The sequence below is a fragment of the Bos indicus genome, chromosome 16, assembly GCF_029378745.1.
Source record: "Bos indicus isolate NIAB-ARS_2022 breed Sahiwal x Tharparkar chromosome 16, NIAB-ARS_B.indTharparkar_mat_pri_1.0, whole genome shotgun sequence".
In the NCBI taxonomy this organism is placed as follows: Eukaryota; Metazoa; Chordata; class Mammalia; order Artiodactyla; family Bovidae; genus Bos; species Bos indicus.
This window is the reverse complement of record NC_091775.1, coordinates 66728903-66742499: the sequence shown is the minus strand read 5'-3', so window position 1 is coordinate 66742499 and position 13597 is coordinate 66728903. Positions and strand designations below refer to the sequence as shown.

At 40.5% G+C, this 13597-nt stretch overlaps 1 protein-coding gene across 1 annotated transcript in view; it reads left to right on the top strand.

Annotated features, from left to right (window-relative positions):
* The window catches only part of NIBAN1 (niban apoptosis regulator 1), a 183783-nt gene that overhangs the window by 75085 nt on the left and 95101 nt on the right, over positions 1–13597 (top strand). Inside the window, exons 2-3 of the mRNA XM_019976440.2 lie at positions 1726–1856; positions 5641–5772. Of these exons, the coding sequence (XP_019831999.2) occupies positions 1726–1856; positions 5641–5772 (263 nt within the window). The remainder of the gene's footprint in view (positions 1–1725; positions 1857–5640; positions 5773–13597) is intronic.

The window sequence follows — 13597 nt, the reverse complement described above, 5'->3', positions numbered from 1 at the left end:
CTCAGTCGTGTCTGACTCTTTGCAACCCCATGAATCGCAGCACGCCAGGCCTCCCTGTCTATCACCAATTCAAGTAGTAATTATTAAAGCTCATGAATACAACCAGAAAATGTCATTTTATTGAGGGAATAAGTGAGAATTCCCCTTTACCTCATATATATTATGAGACCTAAATGCCTGGGCTACAGAAGGCCTTTCCATATAGAGAGGATGAGTTTGAGCAAGCTCCGGGAGATGGTGAAGGACAGGGAAGTCTAGCGTGCTGCTGTCATGGGGTCACAGAGTTGGACATGACTGAGTGACTGAACAACAGCAACTCATACACTTGTGGGTGTTTGGGGCAGTGATTCCACAGGCATAGAAGTTGGCAAGTGTGGATTCATAGTTCTCATATTGAGTATCTTTATCTACGTGGTTATAACCCTTCATTTAGTTTTGAAATTTTATATGCATAACAGCTCTAAACAAATGTTGCCTGTATGTTTTACTATTTCTCTGTTGACTATAATATCAAATTCGAAAACAAAAACTATGCCAGGTTCACATGAAAGCCTTTTAAAATATTTTGGAATATTATATCAGATTTACTTTTCTCAAACTAGCATTTCATTACAAGGACTAACAGCTGGTAAGCACAGTCAGTGGGACCTGTATTTATTTCTGTTCTCAGTGGGAAGTGCTTGAAAGCTTGTGAGGATTTCTCATCTGCTTCAGAATGCTCCTTTGCCCTTCCTCCCCTATTTTTCCTTCTCCTTTCCTGCAGTTTGGTTGCCCAGGTTGGAAAAGCTCAAGAGCATTCCAGTGCCTAACTCTCCCTCTCCCTCCATCTCCAGTCCTCAACCTCCCCCACCCTGGCCCCCGACATGATTAATCTTCAGCTTTATTTTCTTTTGGTGCTGAGAGATCATATTGTAGTTATCAGTCTTAGTTGTCAGACAACTGTACTTCCATGGTTATATTTCACTGTCACGTAGATTCCAAGGAAAGTGTGGACTAGTGAGCACCTTCTTTTATAGTTAGGACACTGGAGCCCAGAGAGAATGAGTGACACCCATGGTCATACAGCTGGTTCACTTCTCTGTCTTCTAGAATTGGGACCAGAATTCAGGTCTCAAGATTCCTAAGCCAAAAGTTTCCCCGTGGTAATTATATAATTCTTTAAATCACAAAAAAACTTTTAGCCCAGAGATATAGGGGCAAAACTAGAAGAAACAGTTTGTTGATTTTATCCAGGGCTGTGGATCCACAGGACTAGAAGTGGAGCCTCAGGATCTGGGGGGTAAAGAAATGGAGTGATGTGTGTCCAGAGCTGAAATGTTGGAGCCTGGGACTGTGGTATTGCTGTGCAGGAGATGTTGAATGACTTAAAGTAGAGGATAATGAAGAGCAAGGTGAAGGGGAGAACAGGGTGAGGTAGAATGGCCGTTGTAGAAGAACTGGGAGGATGGTTGAGTTTATGGTCATGACAATGGGCTGTTGATATAAAGTGGAGCAAGTTGGTTACTGGATAGATGGTCCTCAGGGACCTTGAAGTCACTCAGGGTGATGCCAGAAGGGAGGAATCGATAAAGGTATCCAAGTTCTCAGGCACTGTGGGAAAATAACAAATCCCTAGAAAGCAGAGGGTGTGGGGAACCTTGAGGGGTATTTATAGAATTATGGAGATATGTGTCTATTCTCTGACAGATGATACATTTCTAAATTCTGATTTTCACATTTTTTCAGGGAAAACTGAGGCAGCCATCAAAAACTTCAGTCCCTACTACAGTCGCCAGTACTCTGTGGCTTTCTGCAACCATGTACGCAGTGAAGTAGAGCAGCAAAGAGATTTAACATCACAATTTTTGAAGACCAAGGTAACCCATGGACATTTGGTTTCCATATTTCTCCCACTAAGACTGGTTTATAGCTCATGATGTTTCTGAAATAAACAATAATTGGTGTGACAGCTTAAAAAATCTGTTCTCAAATCATGCTCAAAAAACTATTTGCCCGGAAGTTAGAACATATGATTTCTTGTTGATGGTGCAATCCATATAAAAAAGAAAACAAGCATGATTTCAATTTTATCATCTTTTTCCACACTGATGCTTTGATGTCAGGAAATCTGACTTGCTCTAATGAAGTTCAGTACAAAAAAAGTCATAATTTCAATGCCTCATACTTCTGGCATTTTTATTTTGGTCATTGATCAAATGTGATTTTTATCTTCTAAACTGTAGTTTATTCTTTCTCCTTTGCTCCATTATAATAATTATCCACAGTCTAAACAAATATTTATTAATACTATGTGCCAGGCCCTGAGGCTTCCGAGGTGGCGCTAGTGGTAAAGAGCCTGCCTGCCAATGCAGGAGACAAGAGACATGGGTTCGGGAAGATGCCCTGGTGGAGGGCATGGCAGCTCACTTCAGTATTTTTGCCTGGAGAATCTCATGGACAGAAGAGCCTGGCAGGCTACAGTCCATAGGGTTGTAAAGAGTCAGACATGACTGAAGCAACTTAGCATGCATGCTTGCTTGCCAGACCCTATCCTAAGTACTGGAGAACAAGACAGATTTTATGCTTTCCTGTTAATATTCAAATAGAAGAAAGACAATAAATAAATAAATGAATATCAGGTGATATTAGGTAATAAGAAATGCTATCAAGTAAAACAAAGCAGGAGTCATGAATATTTCGGAGAAGCCTTTTGTGGAGATGACATTTGAGCAGAAACTAGAGTGAAATAAAAGAATAGGCTGTGTGAGTATCTGTGGAAAGAGTGCTCCAAGCACATGGAACAAAGTTGCAAAGATTTTGCTGCAGTTAAAAGCACAGCAGGAAGGCTGGTGTCTTGAGAGCCATGTGAGCAAGGGAGGAGAGTTGAAAAAGGAATACAGAGTGACTAATAGAAGCCAGATCATATAGGACCATAGACCACAATAAGGGTTTTTATTTTAAGTGTGATGTAAAGTTATTGGAGGGTATGGAATACAGAGTAACTTATAATTTTAAGTGATCTCTCTGGGTTTTCTCTAGAGAATAGAATACAGGGCGGGACATGAGAGGGAACTGGAAACTGGCAAGAAAGACACTGTAGCAGTCCAAGAGAAGGATGATGGCAAATTGGACTAGGGTGGTGATGGAAGTTGTTGTGAGAAGACTCCAAGTCAGAGCTGACTGAACTTGTGGATGGGTTGGATCTGAGACAACAGAAGAAGAGAGAAATTAGTGATGACAGCTTTCAGCCTGAGCAAATAAGCAGTTGGACTTGTCTTTTATTCAGGAGAGTCAGAGGTGAATGGGGATCCTAAGCTCACTTTTGTCCATGTTATGTTTAAGATACTTATTTGACATGCACCTGTGGAAATACTGAAATAGTTCAATGCTCTGATTTGGAGCTCAGTGGAGAGGTTGAGGCTAGAGAATAGAAATTTGGGATTTCCTAGCTCCTAACTGGTATTAAAGTCATGGGACATAATCAAGGGAAAGTGTAAACAGAATAGGAGAGGTTCCATGACCAAATTCTGGCCCCTTCAACATTTGGAGATCAGAAAAAGGAGAAGATTCCAGCAAGATGGACTGAAAACAAATAGCCTGTGGAGTAGGGAAAAAAAAATCAGGGAAGTACAATGTGCCTGAGACAAATAAAAGAAGGGATTTCAAGAAAGGACGAATGATAAATGGGTTCAATACTGCTGCAAGTTGATCAACAGATTTAGTGGCATGGGTTTGCAGAGATAACTGATTGTCATCGCCATAAAGCAGTTATGGAAAAAATTTAGGGAGTTTGATAAAAGTGAAAATTCTGTTCCACATCCCCAGAGATTCTTATATAATAAATCTAGGGTGAGCCATATTTTTAACAAGCATATCAGTTGATTTAAGTGGCCCAGTTTTAAGAAGTGCTGTGCGTAACAACTATAAAGTTATGCTTATATATGGTTTCAGTCTCATTTAAAGAGGAGAGTGAGGGCCTCTTTTACATGTTAAGGAGTCCAGGTAGGAGAGTATTTCATCATCTGTCTCAATACCTTGAAATTTACCTTAGAAATTCCATCCCTGAGTGGATTTTTAAAAAGATGAGCATATCCATCTTTTCTGTATGCTTCGTGTAAATTTTGCTTAAAAGTGGAGAGACATTTCTAAAGGGATTATAATTTTCTTTCATTAAGATATAGTTGGCTTACAATATTGTGTTAAAGGCACTACAGTTTTTTCTCTTTCTTAATTCATGTTTTAATTGGAGGAAAATTGCTTTACAATGTTGTGTTGGTTTCTGCCTTACAACAATGTGAATCAGCCATAATTACACATATATCCCCTTCATCTTGAACCTCCTCCCTTCCCTTCATCCCACCTCTCTAAGTCATCACAGAGCACCAGGTTGAGCTCCCTGTGTTATACAGCAACTTCTCACCAGCTCTCTGTTTTATGGGGCTTCCCTGGTGGCTCATATGGGAAAGAATCTGCCTGCAATGCAGGCGACCCAGTCGATCCCTGGGTTGGGAAGATGCCCTTACACATGATAGTGAATATATGTTGGTGCTACTTTCTCCATTCGTCTCACTCTCTCCCTCACCCACTGTGTCTGCAAGTCCATTCTCTACATCTGTGTCTCCATTCCTTCCCTGAAAATAGGGTCATCAATTTTTATAGATTCCATGAAAAAATGAATTTGAGTCAGTTCTGGTGAAGTGGATGAACCCAGAGCCTGTTTCACAGAGTGAAGTAAGTCAGAAAGAGAGGCACTATAGTTTATGTAAAGTCAGTGACACACGAAAGACAAGAGGCCCATTCCTATATTTTGAGATAATACATGAGGCAGGATGAGAATTATCCCTTACACAGTTAGCCCAATAGAGACCTGTCTAGGAACCTAACGGGGACTTCCCTAATCACCAGCATAATTAATGCAAAATCCACCATGGCGGATTCATGTTGATGTATGGCAAAACCAATACAATATTGTAAAGTAATTAGCCTCCAATTAAAATAAAAAAATATATATATAATAAAAAAAATAAATAAAAATTTAAAAAAACCCTTTAAATTGAAGAAGTAGAATGAAGGTTTGCTGCCTTGCCTGCTTGTTCTTTAACCAGAGAGCAAGCATGATCTCTTTGAGGAGCTTGGAGGTAGGTGAAGTTTTATAGCCTGGGTCCCCAGAGCTTTGCATTTGGGAAAACCCCTGAGCACAAACTATTGAGCAGCCACTGAAGGTTGACAAATAGGGGAACAGCCTGTGAATGCCCCTGTTTTTTCAGGAATTAACCCTGAGGCATATTCAGGATGCTGGGATAGATGTTCACAACTTACAGCTAACCCCCTGTCTCCCTCTCTTGCACAGAGTGTACGAAGAATTTATTAAGTACCACGCATATGCAAGGCGTAACCTTGCTACTATAATCCCTTCTCCATATGCTTCTGTTCTTGGAGGATAATGGAGGGAATGCAGATCACAAAGTTATCAAGAAGACAAATAGTTGCATTTGGTCAGGAGAAGTAGGAATGGGAAATGTGGAGGGAAGTGGGGGAAACAATTTCCCGAGTATCTCAGCACAAGATAGTTTCCAAAAATATTCCTTGAAATACCGTGAATAGATAGTGGATATATGCCCTCTTTTGTCGTCATGGTTAATTGTATTCACCTTCTTTAAGCCGCCGCTTGAGCCTGGAACTGTTTTGTATGAAGGAGAACTGTTACAGTTTGCTGAAGACATAAAGAAATGGAAAGAGAGATACGTTGTGGTTAAAAATGACTTTGCTGTGGAAAGCTACGAGAACAGAGAGGTAAGACGTTCCTCGTTGCTGCTGGCTCTTGCAGTGCTCTTAAATGTTGTCTGGGTTGACTGGCATGCCCTATTCCTTGAGACTGACTGATTCAATGAGCACTAATGGATTCAGGTATTTATTTCTGTCAACAGATCCTTACTGTGGGTTACAGTAGGTTCTAGGCGTATCGCTGTAGAGCACACAGATGCTTGCAGTCTGGTGGGCGAGACAGACTTTGAGCAAGTAATTACTAGTGAGTGTGAATATGGAAGGTTTTACTGAGTGACAAGTGCAGGAACCTTTCCCTATAATCACCGGGCTTAGAGGTCTGTCCCAGCCACCTCCGACAGCTCTCCCTCTCTGCTCTGTGTCTCTGCGTCTTCCCAGTCTTAAGCCTCCTGTGTCGCTGAAGAATTGTTTATTAAGATTGTGTTTGGATTTGCATGGGTTCCTAAAAATTCAGAACATTTCACACACTTTATTCCATTTATACTTACAGACTTTTTTCATTAGCTTTTCCCTGCTTATCTCATTCTTTTCCTTGTTTGTAAAATGTGGAGAAAGTGAGGTAACTTATGTAAAGTGCCTAGCACCTGAGAGGACCTCAGATTTTATTGGCTCCCATGTCTTTCCCCATCAAGGGTGGTAATGTGGTATAGATGAAAGAACACCGGGCAGAGAATTGGGAAAACTAAAGTTGAGCTCTGGCCTCCATTAAACTAGAGTGTGAGGCTGAATGATCCCGCTGATTCCTTCTAGATCCCATAGGGTACACATATTCAGAGAGTCAGTCAACAGATTCTCGAGTTCCCTTTGAAATGAATAGTGACTATTTATAGATTAAAGACAGTAACCAATTTAAAACTCTACTTTCTTGACTCTAAGTTCAAAACTGGTCAAGACATGCTCTACAGATACTCTTGAGTAATCACCTCTGATGCTAAACCGTTAGGAAGAGGCTTCAGGCTGACAATATGTTTCCTTCCCATTTCTGATGGAAAACAGAAATAACGTAGAATACAGACATATTATGCCACTTCCCAGGCATATTCATACCACTTTCTGGAGTAGTCTTACTCTTTCTAACCTTCATTAAGTAAATAGCTTCTTTGGTTTCTCTATTTTAGGATTTTATTCAACATTTGATTTGCTCTTTGAGGCAAATGATCAACAGTGCAAATAATAATGATAATTACAACAAATCACTTTATATTTCATGTGTCCCACTACATCATCCTCTCAGGGAAGCTTAAGAAGGGGCAGTGTAGCGTAATGGTTAATATTTTGCACTTTGAACCAGTTTCTAGATATATGTGTCCTTGCATAAGTTATTAATCTCCGTGAACCTCAGTTTTCTCATCTGAAGAGTGGTAAGCATGATTCTTTCATCACGATGTTGTGGTGAGGATAAACACATGAACACACTGAAGCCCTTAACGTATGGCTAATTGCTAGCAGAGGCCAATGTAGACCAGTTGTTGGTATGACAACTAGCTGATGTGGAGGAAACACTCATGAACTCACTCTTGTATTTATTAAGGTTTTCATCACATTTGGCACTAACTGAAGTTTCATTTTGAATCAAAAATTTTTTTTTTTCCTTTTTCATTTTAAGGTTAAAACTTGCTCCCTTAGCTTACAGTTTATGAACTATATTGCTTTATTTGCTTTGCTCATCATTTTCAAGAAAATTTGTTCTGGTTGCTAAGATATGGTCACTGAGTTTGGTAATAACCAATTTTTTTTTTTTAACTTGGAAAAAATGCCCATGCAGTGTGCCATAGTCCCTCAAAGTTTTAATGATATCCTGTTTATTAATTACAAAAGGATTTTTTTTTTTTAATTACACCTAAGATGGAATTCCTGAGCGGTCCAGTGGTTAGGACTCCAGGCTTCCACCGTAGGACTGCAGGAGCCATGGGTTCAATCCCTGTTCAGGAAACTAAGGTCCTGTATGTAACACAGTACAGCCAAAAAAAAAACAAAAAACAAAAAACCTTACACCTAAAAGTTATAAATTAACTATCTATAAATTACCGATTCTTTTATCAAGAATCCAGTCTTGGCTGATAATTGAACAGGGAAAAAAAATGAGCATTCTTATTTTCATTCTCAGTTCCTGATTCCTGGGGCTGGATTTCATCACCTTCTCACCACTGGGTCATTGACAAGTTATTTAACCTCTTTGAGTTTCACTTTTCTCATTGATAAAATGGAGATAATGTCTAATTCACAATGCTGTTTTGAAGGTTAAATAATATAACATATAATGTTTTTAAAAACCTAGATTAGATAACACAGTTCAGATTTGAGGCCAGTCTGAATCAAACTGTTCCTAAACTTTCTCCAAATCACACCGTTTTCAATTCTTCTCTCTTTTGCTGTGGGTCCTGATATGCTTGAGCACTTGATTAGTGGTTCTTACAAAAATGAAAACAGCCTTCTTAGACACACAGGAGTTTGTTTTGTTTGGGTTTCTTCAACCACTATCTTATTGATGCAGAATATGTTATTGCTACTCTGATTTTGTAGCCATTATTAACATTATTTTAGGTATTCCCAAGAGAACCACCATGCCAGACTTTAGGTCCCACAGTTTTATGGTTTCAGTTCTCAACTTGGTTGTAGCTTGTTAGTCTCACAAATTTCCCTTGACTTATGCCCTCCCATCAGAGCATATACTTACATTTTATCTTATCTGTATGTCTCCATGAGTATATCTGTTTAACCAACTACTTCACTGCTTTCATGATGCTTTGCAATTCTGTTATGTTTCCCAAACAGTAGAACGTTTTGTCTGCTGACCAGAATTGTTCAGATGTCATGATATTATAATTCCATCCTAAACCATTTTGGAGAAGACAATGGCACCCCACTCCAGTACTCTTGCCTGGAAAATCCCATGGATGAAGGAGCCTGGTAGGCTGCAGTCCATGGGGTCACTAGGAGTCGGACACGACTGAGCGACTTCACTTTCACTTTTCACTTTCATGCGTTGGAGAAGGAAATGGCAACCCACTCCAGTATTCTTGCCTGGAGAATCCCAGGGATGGGGGAACCTGTTGGGCTCCCGTCTATGGGGTCGCACAGAGTCGGACATGACTGAAGCAACTTAGCAGCAAACCATTTTACTGAAAAACAGCCTCATGTATGAGGGCAAGTGGTAGCATATTTTATCATTGTTACCTTTTTATGCTTTTGGTAAAAATCCTTAGCAGCCATAATTGCACCCGCATGTCCCACAGTCTCATTAGTCATCAGTCTCCAAGTATTTTGTGCTGTAAATATCTGTATGTGTCATCATTCTTGTGGTTATTAGAATGATTCAGGTGCTAGCATCTGAAATGATAAGTGTAGTGCTGAATTTCTAGAAGTTACTGAGATTACATTTCTCTCCTTTGAGACGTATCTACAGTGAATCTCCCTGAGATTAGGGACTCTGATTTATCATCTTGTGACCATTACACAAAAGTACTGAAGTACCCACAAGTAGCAAATATGTAAACATTTTTTTCACCTTAGCTCCGGGAGGCACCATGACCCATGTCAGGTCAAGTAAAGCTCTACCCTGACTGAAGCAATTGCTCTAGTCTAGAGCTGGTCCTATGATCTTGCAAAAAAAAAGCAACATTAATCAAAACAGCATGTTATTGCACAAAAACAAACATATGGGTCAATGGAATAGAATAGAGAGCCCAGAAATAAACCCACACACTACGATCAATTAATCTTCAACAGAGGAGGAAAGAAAGTGGAGAAAAGACGGTCTCTTCAACTCTTTGTGACCCCATGGACTGTAGCACACCAGGCTCCTCTATTCTCTACTGTCTCCCAGAGTTGTCTCAAATTCATGTCCACTGAGTTGGTGATGCTATCTAACCATCTCATCCTCTGCCGCCCCCTTCTCATTTTCCCTAAATCGTTCCCATCATCAAGGTCTTTTCCAATGAGCTGGCTCTTAGTATCAGATGGCCAAGGTATTGGAGTTTCAGCTTCAGTATCAGTCCTTCCAGTGAATCAGTTCAGTTCAGTCACTCAGTCGAGTCTGACTCTTTGTGACCCCATGAATTGCAGCACGCCAGGCCTCCCTGTCCATCACCAACTCCCGGAGTTCACTCAAACTCATGTCCATAGAGTCAGTGATGTCATCCAGCCATCTCATCTTCTGTCATCCCCTTCTCCTCCTGCCCCCAATCCCTCCCAGCATCAGGGTCTTTTCAAATGAGTCAACTCTTCACATGAGGTGGCCAAAGTATTGGAGTTTCAGCTTTAGCATAAGTCCTTCCAATGAACACCCAGGACTGATCTCCTTTAGGATGGACTGGTTGGATCTCCTTGCAGTCCAAGGGACTCTCAAGAGTCTTCTCAAACACCACAGTTCAAAAGCATCAATTCTTTGGTGCTCAGCTTTCTTCACAGTCCAACTCTCACATCCATACATGACCACAGGAAAAACCATAGCCTTGAATAGACAGACCTTTGTTGGCAAAGTAATGTCTCTGCTTTTTAATATGCTATCTAGGTTGGTCATAACTTTCCTTCCAAGGAGTAAGCGTCTTTTAATTTCATGGCTGCAGTCACCATCTGCAGTGATTTTGGGGCCCCCAAAAATAAAGTCTGACACTGTTTCCACTGTTTCCCCATCTATTTCCCATGAAGTGATGGGACCAGATGCCATGATCTTAGTTTTCCGAATGTTGAGCTTTAAGCCAACTTTTTCACTCTCCTTTTTCACTTTCATCAAGAGGCTTTTTAGTTCCTCTTCACTTTCTGCCATAAGGGTGGTGTCATCTGCATATCTGAGGTTATTGATATTTTTCCCGGCAATCTTGATTCCAGCTTGTGCTTCTTCCAGCCCAGCGTTTCTCATGATGTACTCTGCATAGAAGTTAAATAAGTAGGGTGACAATATACAGCCTTGACGTACTCCTTTTCCTATTTGGAACCAGTCTGTTGTTCCATGTCCAGTTCTAACTGTTGCTTCCTGACCTGCATATAGGTTTCTCAAGAGGCAGGTCAGGTGGTCTGGTATTCCCATCACTTTCAGAGTTTTCCAGTTTATTGTGATCCACACAGTCAAAGGCTTTGGCATAGTCAATAAAGCAGAAATAGATGTTTTCCTGGAACTCTCTTGCTTTTTTGATGACCCAGTGGATGTTGGCAATTTGATCTCTGATTCCTCTACCTTTTCTAAAACTAGCTTGAACATCTGGAAGTTCACGGTTCACATATTGCTAAAGCCTGGCTTGGAGAATTTTGAGCATTACTTTACTAGAATGTGAGATGAGTGCAGTTGTGTGGTAGTTTGAGCATTCTTTGGCATTGCCTTTCTTTGGGATTGGAATGAAAACTGACTTTTTCCAGTCCTGTGGCCACTGCTGAGTTTTCCAAATTTGCTGGCATATTGAGTGCAGCACTTTCACAGCATCATCTTTCAGGATTTGGAATAGCTCAACTGGAATTCTATCACCTCCACTGGCTTTGTTCGTAGTGATGCTTTCTAAGGCCCACTCGACTTCACATTCCAGGATGTCTGGCTCTAGGTGAGTGATCACACCATCGTGATTATCTGGGTCGTGAAGATCTTTTTTGTACAGTTATTCTGTGTATTCTTGCCACCTCTTCTTAATATCTTCTGCTTCTGTGAGGTCCATACCATTTCTGTCCTTTATCGAGCCCATCTTTGCATGAAATATTCCCTTGGTATCTCTAATCTTCTTGAAGAGATCTCTAGTCTTTCCCATTCTGTTGTTTTCCTCTATTTCTTTGCATTGATCGCTGAGGAAGGCTTTCTTATCTCTCCTTACTATTCTTTGGAACTCTGCATTCAGATGCTTATATCTTTCCTTTTCTCCTTTGCTTTTCGCTTCTCTTCTTTTCACAGCTATTTGTAAGGCCTCCCCAGACAGCCATTTTGCTTTTTTCCATTTCTTTTCCATAGGGATGGTCTTGATCCCTGTCTCCTGTACAATGTCATGAACCTCCGTCCATAGTTCATCAGGTACTCTGTCAGATCTAGGCCCTTAAATCTATTTCTCACTTCCACTGTATAATCATAAGGGATTTGATTTAGGTCATACCTGAATGGTCTAGTGGTTTTATCTACTTTCTTCAATTTAAGTATGAATTTGGCAATAAGGAGTTCATGATCTGAGCTACAGTCAGCTCCAGGGCTTGTTTTTGCTGACTGTATAGAGCTTCTCCATCTTTGGCTGCAAAGAATATAATCAATCTGATTTCGGTGTTGACCATCTGGTGTTGTTCATGTGTAGAGTCTTCTCTTATGTTGTTGGAAGAGGGTGTTTGCTATGACCAGTGTGTTTTCTTGGCAAAACTCCATTAGCCTTTGCTCTGCTTCATTCCGTATTCCAAGGCCAAATTTTCCTGTTCCTCCAGGTGTTTCTTGACTTCCTACTTTTGCATTCCAGTACCCTAGAATGAAAAGGACATCTTTTTTGGGTGTTAGTTCTAAAAGGTCTTATAGGTCTTCATAGAACCGTTCAACTTCAGCTTCTTCAGCGTTACTGGTTGGGGCAAAGGCTTGGATTACTGTGATATTGAATGGTTTGCCTTGGAAACGAACAGAGATCATTCTGTCATTTTTGAGATTGCATCCAAGTACTGCATTTTGGACTCTTTTGTTGACCATGATGGCTACTCCATTTCTTCTAAGGGATTCCTGCCCACAGTAGTAGATATAATGGTCATCTGAATTAAATTCACCCATTCCAGTCCATCTTAGTTCGCTGATTCCTAGAATGTCGACGTTCACTCTTGCCATCTCCTGTTTGACCACTTCCAATTTGCCTTGATTCATGGACCTGACATTCCAGGTTCCTATGCAATATTGCTCTTTACAGCATTGGACCTTGCTTCCATCACCAGTCACATCCACAACTGGGTATTATTTTTGCTTTGGCTCCATCCCTTCATTCTTTCTGGACTTATTTCTCCACTGATCTCCAGTAGCATATTTGGGTACCTACTGACCCGGGGAGTTCCTCTTTCAGTATCCTATCATTTTGCCTTTTCATACTGTTCATGGGATTCTCAAGGCAAGAATACTGAAGTAGTGTATTCAGTGGTTTATTCCAGTGAATATTCAGGGTTAATTTTCTTTAGGATTGACTGTTTTATCTGCTTGCAGTTCAAGGGACTCTCAAAAGTCTTCTCCAGCACCATAATTTGAAAGCATGAATTCTTCAGTGTTCAGCCTTCTTTATGATCCAGTTCTCACATCTGTACTTTACTATTGGAAAAACAATAGCTTTGACTATGCAGACCTTTGTCAGCAAAGTGGTGTCTCTGCTTTTGAATATGCTGTCTAGGTTTGTCGTAACTTTCCTTTGAAGGAGCAAGCGTCTTTGAATTTCATGATTGCAGTCACAGTCTGCAGTGATTTTGGAGCTCAGGAAAATAAAATCAGTCACTGCTTCCACTTCCCCCTCTTTATTAATATTTGCCATGAAATGATGAGACCAGATGCTATGATCTTAGTTTTTTGAAGGTTGAGTTTCAAATCCACTTTTTCACTCTTTTGTTTCACCTTCATTAAAGGCTCTTTAGTCCCTCTTCACTTTATGCCATAGAGTGGCATCATCTGCATATCTGAGGTTACTGATATTTCTCCCGGCAATCTTGATTCCAGCTTGTGCTTCATCTGGCTTGGCATTTCACAGGGTGTACTCTGAATATAAGTTAAATAAGCAGGGTGACAATATACAACCTTCTTGTACTCCTTTCCCAATTTGGAACCAGTCCATTGTTCCATGTCCAGTTTTAAGTGTTGCTTCCTGACCTGCATACAGATTTCTCAGGAAGCAGGTCAGGTGGTCTGGTATTC